This window comes from Microtus ochrogaster, chromosome 8, assembly GCF_000317375.1.
Source record: "Microtus ochrogaster isolate Prairie Vole_2 chromosome 8, MicOch1.0, whole genome shotgun sequence".
Classification (NCBI taxonomy): Eukaryota; Metazoa; Chordata; class Mammalia; order Rodentia; family Cricetidae; genus Microtus; species Microtus ochrogaster.
The window spans coordinates 80955167-80963058 of NC_022015.1; the positions used below are offsets into that span (position 1 = coordinate 80955167).

Consider the following 7892-nt stretch of genomic DNA (forward strand, 5'->3'; position numbering starts at 1 on the left):
AGACAGGGTTTCTCTGTGGCTTTGGAGCCTGTCCTGGAACTAGCTCTTGTAGACCAGGCTGGTCTCGAACTCACAGAGACCCGCCTGCCTCTGCCTCCCGAGTGCTGGGATTAAAGGCGTGCACCACCACCGCCCAGCAGAGTTCTTATTCTTAAGGAGTTGTCAATAGTTAATAATAATTATTGTTTCCCCCCCCCCCCAAATTACAGATCAACCAAATGGCAACAGCACCAGATTCTCAGAGATTGAAGCTGTTGAGAGAGGTAGCTGGTACTAGAGTATATGATGAACGTAAAGAAGAAAGCATTTCTTTAATGAAAGAAACAGGTACAATGAATGTGTTCTACCTAATTTTTGTCATCAGTCACTTTCTGGTGTTAATGTAGTTAAAAAGTGTTGTCTGGCTTCAGAAAAGTATTAGATGGTAATTTTTCTGCATACTGAGAAGAGGGAAAATTAGTTGGAGGTAGTTTAAGGACTGAGGTTTCTAGAACTTCATCTTTGAATAGAGAAAAGACTGCTATTAGATAATAGGGCCTTGGCAAGTCAACCAACTTCTGACTCTAGCTTCCTCAGAAGTGTTATCAATGAACTGGTATGCTTTTCCTCCCCCCCCTTCCCATTGGAGTAGCCGCTGTTACAAAGTTCTAAATTGTTCAGAAAAATGTAGACAGAGACAACTTGGAGTCCTTACTAGTATATTTGCTTTTCCAAATGCTGTATCATACCATATAATAGCTTAGAGACCGTTCTAAGTCCAAAGTCAGTAAACTGACATGACTTAAGACTTGATCTCCCTGGTCCCAAGACTTCCTGTCTGCAAACTCCTGCTATCTTGTAGATTATGGCAATTAAGGTAATGTCATGCCTGAATTATAGTAAGTATTCATTGTATGGTAGCAGCATGCAGTGTCCTTCATGATAAATACTGCAAATTAGTAACGCTGGTGATATTTCTTTTCTTTAATGTGAGACAGCACATTGATGGGGAAAAAAAAAGTGTAAACTAAAGTCCTTTGCACATGTCAGAGTGACTGCTAGTGTGTAAATTTGTTCTCCAGTGTTTTTCTTTAAAAAAAAGATCTTAGTTGCTGTTTTTACATTTTAGATTTCATTACTATGTGATACCAAAGAAATAATGTTTACTTCTAGAGGATGATTTTATGTTTGAGAAGTGGTATTACATGAAAACTATTCACTGTCTTCTTTTCTTTCCTTTTTTTTTTTTTTTTTTTATTTTGAAGAGGGTAAACGGGAAAAAATCAATGAGTTGTTAAAATACATTGAAGAGCGGTTACATACTCTAGAGGAGGAGAAGGAAGAACTGGCTCAGTATCAGAAGTGGGATAAAATGAGGCGTGCCCTGGAGTATACCATCTACAACCAGGAGCTCAATGAGACGCGGGCCAAGCTTGATGAGGTAAGACACGACCTTTACATCGAAGTTGTTCTGCTTAATGAGCATGGTAAAACTCCTCTCTACTTACCTTTTAGTGATTCTTAATTAGAAACTTGAAAATGAAAATCTTTTTCTTTGTGAATTTGAGATAGTTTTACTTTAAGACCCAAGCTAGTTGTGACTACTGAGTTTTGGAATTACAGGAATTAGCCTCTACACCATGCCAAAAAGTAATAGATTTATTGGTTACTAATTTTCTTTAGATTACTGAAAAGGTATGTTTAGAGCTCTCATTGTACTAAAATACAGTAAATGGTTATGTCAGACCAGATATTTTTCTTCACACTTTAGAATATATTTTGTAAAATATTTATATTTTAGAGAAAAATCTATTTTAGATTATTCTTGTATTTTATTTAGAGGAATAACTTAAAAGAATTTTCTTTATACATTTTTAAGTTACTATTATGTTAATTCTTTGTGGCAGTTGCAAAATAATTTTTTAACTGTATTATATAATGTTAGACAGATACAAAATGAGTTAGAAATAGTAGGTTGTTTTGTTTTTCAGCTTTCTGCTAAGCGAGAGACAAGTGGAGAGAAATCTAGACAATTAAGAGATGCCCAGCAGGATGCGAGAGATAAAATGGAGGTAAGATTATAAATAAGCTTCAGATTTATTTATATTTTCAGCATCGTAAACTTTTTGTACCAGAATTGTGGGTGGTCACCATAAAGGGGGTGACAGAGATTAGGCATTGGAAAGTAATTGTTTATTATTAAGTTTCAAGTGAAAGACAAAGATGGAGCCAGCAAAAGTGGTGGAAGCCAGCAGCCCGAGTTCCTTATGTAGGTTCTCTGGAACCCACATAAACGTGAAAGGAGACAACTGAATCCAGAAAGTTGTCCTCTGACCCCGACATGCGCTCTGTGGCAGGCGCATCCTCACCGTGTGTGCACGCAGGTCCACAGATGTCTGTAAAGAGTGTGGCTGGTCTGCGGTCACGGTCCTTCCACTGTACTTCTGTTTCTGACTGGTCTTCTCTTTCTGATTAGGATATTGAACGCCAGGTTAGAGAACTGAAAACAAAAATTTCAGCTATGAAAGAAGAAAAAGAGCAGCTTAGTGCTGAAAGACAGGAACAGATTAAACAAAGGACCAAGTTGGAACTTAAAGCCAAGGATTTACAAGATGAGCTGGCTGGCAATAGCGAACAGCGGGTAAGTTAATAAAAGATGTATTGACGAACTACGCTACAGAAGATAACCTTTTCTGTGATAGTTGAGTTTTTGTAAAAGGTTTTTCCATTTGACTTGTACTCAAGTACTAACTTAGTAAGCATTCTTTTTATTAATAGTTTAATTGTAAAATTGAGTTATTTTCATGAAGAAATTCTTTTTTGCTGTTGTATAAATTAAGCAGATTGCATTTTACTTGCTTTATTTACAGAAACGTTTACTAAAAGAGAGGCAGAAGCTGCTTGAAAAAATAGAAGAAAAGCAGAAAGAACTGGCAGAGACAGAACCTAAATTCAACAGCGTAAAAGAAAAAGAAGAGCGAGGAATTGCTAGGTCTGAGAATTTTCGCCAACCATTAACCTTGCTGCATAGCTGTTACCGGTGATCTCTGGGTGGTTCTAAGTTCTTGTTCCCTTGTTCAAAGAATTGGGAAAGATGCTCAGAAAAGGAAAACAACCAGTAGTTTTTTTTCTAGAGCAAAGCAGAAATACATGTTTGAACACAAAACAAGAGGTTGCTAAGGGGAGTAACTTACTTCCGTTGTTGTTTAAAGTTCAATGCAGCTATGGGTCCCAGGTTGCCAATAGGTTGCTAGGTGCACTGTTAGGAGAGGGCTATGTGTATAGCTCAAACCAAGTGGAGACCATGTTGCTAAGCTCCTGTATTTGCCTGCCTGAGTTCCTCTATAGAACCTATGTGGCTGTGGGTGAAGAAGGTACCAGATAATAAAGGCAAAAATCCTAGGTCCATGTCATATAAGCAACACTAGTGATTACTGAGAGCCATGTGGTTTTATTTTTATTTTTGAGATTGGATCTCTCTTTAATAAGGCTAGTTTCTGTGTGTCATCACACCCGTGGTGTTTTTGTACCTACCTATAAGATTTCTAGAGTACTACTACTCAAAAGCCGTAGGAGATGGACATGCCTTTTCTTTTTGGAAGACAGTCTCACTTTATGGCTCTAGCTAGCCTTGAACTCAGATCTATCTGCCTTTGCCTCAGTGCTGGGATTAAAGGCATGCAACATCATTCCAGGCTTCGTTCTTTTTCTTATACGTGTGGTCATGCCATGGAGCATGTGGAGGTCGGAACACAATTTAAATTAGTTTTCTCTTGTCATGTGGTTTGTAGGGCTGAAGCTGATGTTAGGTCTGTCAGCAAGACTCTCTTCCCACTCAGCCATCTCCTGTTGGCTGCTGCTGTCTGCTTTAAAATAAAAAACCTGAGATTCTGAGAGGTTATGTTTTTGTTTTTGAGACAGAGTCTCCTAAAGCCTGGGGTAGCCCTCAGCTCATTATGTAACTTGAAGAAACCTTGAATGGCTGATCCTCCTGACCCCACTCAGAAAGTGCTGGAGTTATAGGCAGGCATCTGCACCATGTGTGCAACACCATACTGAGTATTTACACAGTTGCCGTGCTGTTTCATTTGCATTTTAATAAATAAAGATTGCTAGTAAAACAGCCGCACTGATCAGCCTTACAGACCAGGCAGTGGTGACACACACCTTTAATTCCAGTAGCCACACTAGTTTGCCCTAGAAACTGGGCGGTAATGGTGCATGCCTTTAATCCCAGCACTAGAGAGGATTATAAGATGGGAGGAGTCAGGTCTGACACACAGTCTCATTCTGAGATTCCTGGAGGATCGCCATTTTGGACTGAGATAGAGGTAGTGGCTGGGTCTTTTGCTTTTCTGACCTTCAGGTTCTATATAATCAGAACATTTATGTTCTATATATTTAAAACATATTATCCTGTAGGGTATTTTATTGTATCGTTGAGAGTCATGTATCAGGTCAATACAGTTAGAACGTGCTTGAAAGTTCCTGAGGTTGGACAGTGGCATTGTCAGACCTTTGGTCTGTCTAAAGCCCTTAGTGAAGGGATTATTCTACTTGAGTGCTAATTATGATATTAAGGTTCATTTGGTGTCACGTAACATAAAAACAGGGAGCACAGGGAGTTTATTATTTAGCAGTTATTTTTAGCACTGAATCACCCTCCCCATTTACTTCACTGTGGGGTGTGAATGTGCTTGCCACAGGTTGGAGACCAGAGGACAACTTTTACGAGTATTTTCTCCTTCCCGAGCCATCCCACCAGCCCTTAATTCTCTGCTGATGTAACTTTTAAGAGGATAGTTTCTGTAGGGTCGATAATGATTACAATTTTATTTCTTGTTCTTTTCTATCTTCTATAGATTGGCTCAAGCTACCCAGGAAAGAACTGACCTTTATGCAAAGCAAGGTCGAGGAAGCCAGTTTACATCAAAAGAAGAAAGGGATAAGTGGATTAAAAAGGAGCTGAAGTCTTTAGATCAGGCTATTAATGATAAGAAAAGACAGATTGCTGCTATACATAAGGATTTGGAGGATACCGAGGCAAATAAAGAGAAAAATCTGGAGCAATATAATGTAAGAGCAATATTGTTTTGGTTTGATTTGGTTTTGGTTTGTTTGAGACATTGTTTTACTCTGAGATCAGACTGTTTCTAGAACTCACTGGGTTTTTAATCACTTTTATGTATAATCACTATATAGTAAATTGGACATATTTGAATTACGTCATTTGTTGAACTTTTGTGTGTGTGTGTGTGTATTCTTTTGTCACTATGGATTAAATTGATGATAAATTCTTTTTCCGTAGAAACTGGATCAAGATCTCAATGAAGTCAAAGCTCGAGTTGAAGAACTGGACAGAAAATATTATGAAGTAAAAAATAAGAAAGATGAACTACAAAGTGAAAGAAAGTTAGTAGACTGAGATCTGTTGTAATTTTTCCTTGGTCTTTGTTTGGGTTCAGTGTTCTTTCTTAATTAAAACTGTTCACGTCTCGTTCTTTCTGGTCAGTTACTTGTGGAGAGAGGAGAATGCAGAGCAACAAGCGCTTGCTGCTAAAAGAGAAGACCTGGAAAAGAAGCAGCAGCTTCTTAGAGCAGCAACAGGAAAGGTAGGCGGGGCTTCTTTGTTCCTGAGCTGTCCATCAGTCACAGCCTGAATTCCAAGTAAAGAAGAGATCACTCAGAAGTAGGAAGAAGTGGGATTTTATGTATACTTTATACTTTTATACTTTGCTCTACTTGAGTTAGAAGTCTCCCTGTGTAGCTCAGGCTGATCTTAGACTCATGGGCTTGCTTAGCTGCTGAGCGCTGGAATCACAAGTGTGTGCCATCATGCCTAGTTCACTACTTATTAATGAAAGCAATTTTGGTTGTTAAATAAAGAGCCCGTTTTAAACTCTAGCATCATAAAACAGAACCCATAGTAGTGGTAAATGTAGTTATTATATTTCAAGTGGATGATATGTTGGATGGTGTTTAATTTTTAAGATCATAGCCAAGGAATGGCATAATAGGCTCATTTCTTGCCAACAGAGTATCATTGGTGATGCTGATATTTTTCACTAACTGGTTTACAGGCTATTTTAAATGGAATAGACAGCATAAACAAAGTGCTAGATCATTTTCGTCGAAAAGGAATAAACCAGCATGTTCAAAATGGCTACCATGGCATCGTAATGAATAACTTTGAGTGTGAGCCAGCTTTCTATACATGTGTGGAAGTCACTGCTGGTAACAGGTGAGGTTTGGGGCTTTTCTATTTTTTCTTTTTTGTCTGACATTTAAATGGCTTTTGTTGTTTTAAAGATGAAGAAATGAGAACATCTTAAAACAGTTTTGTAGTTTTGTAATACAGTGTGTCTTCCATTACCTGTTTATCCTCAGTTCTGTATTTAACTGTCTAATTGAAGAAGGTAGATGCTAGATACTTTACCCGTTCAGGGCTCGCCAGGCCATTGGAACGTTCTCAGTCATTTCTCCATACAGATTGGATTGCATAGAAAAGCTCTGAACTGTGCGATCCTTAAATGCTGTCAACACCTTATAGTCTAGTGAAGATGTGTCTTATTTTGTTGTGTAGGTTATTTTACCATATTGTTGATTCTGATGAAGTCAGCACGAAGATTTTAATGGAGTTCAATAAAATGAATCTTCCTGGAGAGGTGACTTTTCTGCCTCTTAACAAGTTAGATGTGAGAGATACCGCCTATCCTGAAACCAATGTGAGTCAAAGTTGTTTTTGTTGTACCATCTGTTAATATGTTTTGGTGCTTAGGTACTTTACATTGGGATTCATTGATCTGTAAGATAGACATGCTTTCTTTGCATGAAGTTAGTGCTGGGTTGGGTTGAGGAGGCCAAGTCATGAAACAAACCATTGTATATGTGTGTGTTGTCAGAGTGACAGACAGCAGTAGGTTTAGGAATTGGAGAATTCCCATATAAAAGAAATATGTTGAGGTTTTTCTGGATATGCTTTTTTGTTTTGTTTTGTGACAGATTTTCTCTGCTGGGGTGCACCTCTACCACCTGGCTTTGGATATACTTTAAAAATTGTTTCAACTAAGTTCAAAGTGTCTAACTAGTTATATACACTTTGAATGAATTGCCAGCTTTAAAAATGTTAATTACTTTGAGGCATTTGATCTCAGAATGTTGATTATCATAACTGTTATGCTCTAGGCTTAAGGCTGAACCTATATTAGAATGATCGGTGATTTAAGCAGACTATTGAGAGTCTTGCTTTCAACTATGCCAGTTTTACCTTTGAAGCTTTGGGGAGGAAAATTGAGGCTCACCCATATGACATAAGACTGTAATAAAACAAAAGAAAAGCTGGGAAGGTGACTCAGTGGGTAAAGGCATGTACTGCCAAGTCTGAGCGCCCAGGTTTGATCCCTGGAACCCATCTGTTGGAAGGAGAGAACTGAGTTTCCCAAATGGTTCTCTGACTTCTGTGTGTACACTCTGGCATGTATAAATAGGTACATACAACATGCCCAGACAGGTGCGTACACACAAATACTGAAAATATCCTGTTCTGACTTTAGGAAAGAAAAAAGTAAAAACAATGTATATGTGTGTGTATGTGCCAGAGAATCAATGCCCTCCTATCCCTTTCCACCTTAATTTTTGATAAGGGTTCACTTTACCAAGCCTAGCCCTCAGTATTTGGCTACATTGACTGTGCTGTAAGCTCTAGGGATCTACCTATCTCCAGCCTCCCGTCTTCCCTATGTTCCCTGTGCAGTGGTCACAGGTGTGTGTTGCTATGCCTTGCCATGGGTGCTAGGGGACTGAATTCAGGTCCTAAATGGTTTTTTTTTTTTTTTTTTTTTTTTTTGGTTTTTCGAGACAGGGTTTCTCTGTGGCTTTGGAGCCTGTCCTGGAACTAGCTCTTGTAGACCAGG

At 38.5% G+C, this 7892-nt stretch overlaps 1 protein-coding gene across 1 annotated transcript in view; it reads left to right on the forward strand.

The window, feature by feature from the left end:
• The window catches only part of Smc3 (structural maintenance of chromosomes 3), a 39801-nt gene that overhangs the window by 18368 nt on the left and 13541 nt on the right, over nt 1-7892 (forward strand). The window contains exons 8-17 of the mRNA XM_005352472.3: nt 210-327; nt 1245-1420; nt 1971-2051; nt 2456-2620; nt 2850-2971; nt 4842-5055; nt 5288-5391; nt 5492-5591; nt 6060-6220; nt 6563-6704. Of these exons, the coding sequence (XP_005352529.1) occupies nt 210-327; nt 1245-1420; nt 1971-2051; nt 2456-2620; nt 2850-2971; nt 4842-5055; nt 5288-5391; nt 5492-5591; nt 6060-6220; nt 6563-6704 (1383 nt within the window). The remainder of the gene's footprint in view (nt 1-209; nt 328-1244; nt 1421-1970; nt 2052-2455; nt 2621-2849; nt 2972-4841; nt 5056-5287; nt 5392-5491; nt 5592-6059; nt 6221-6562; nt 6705-7892) is intronic.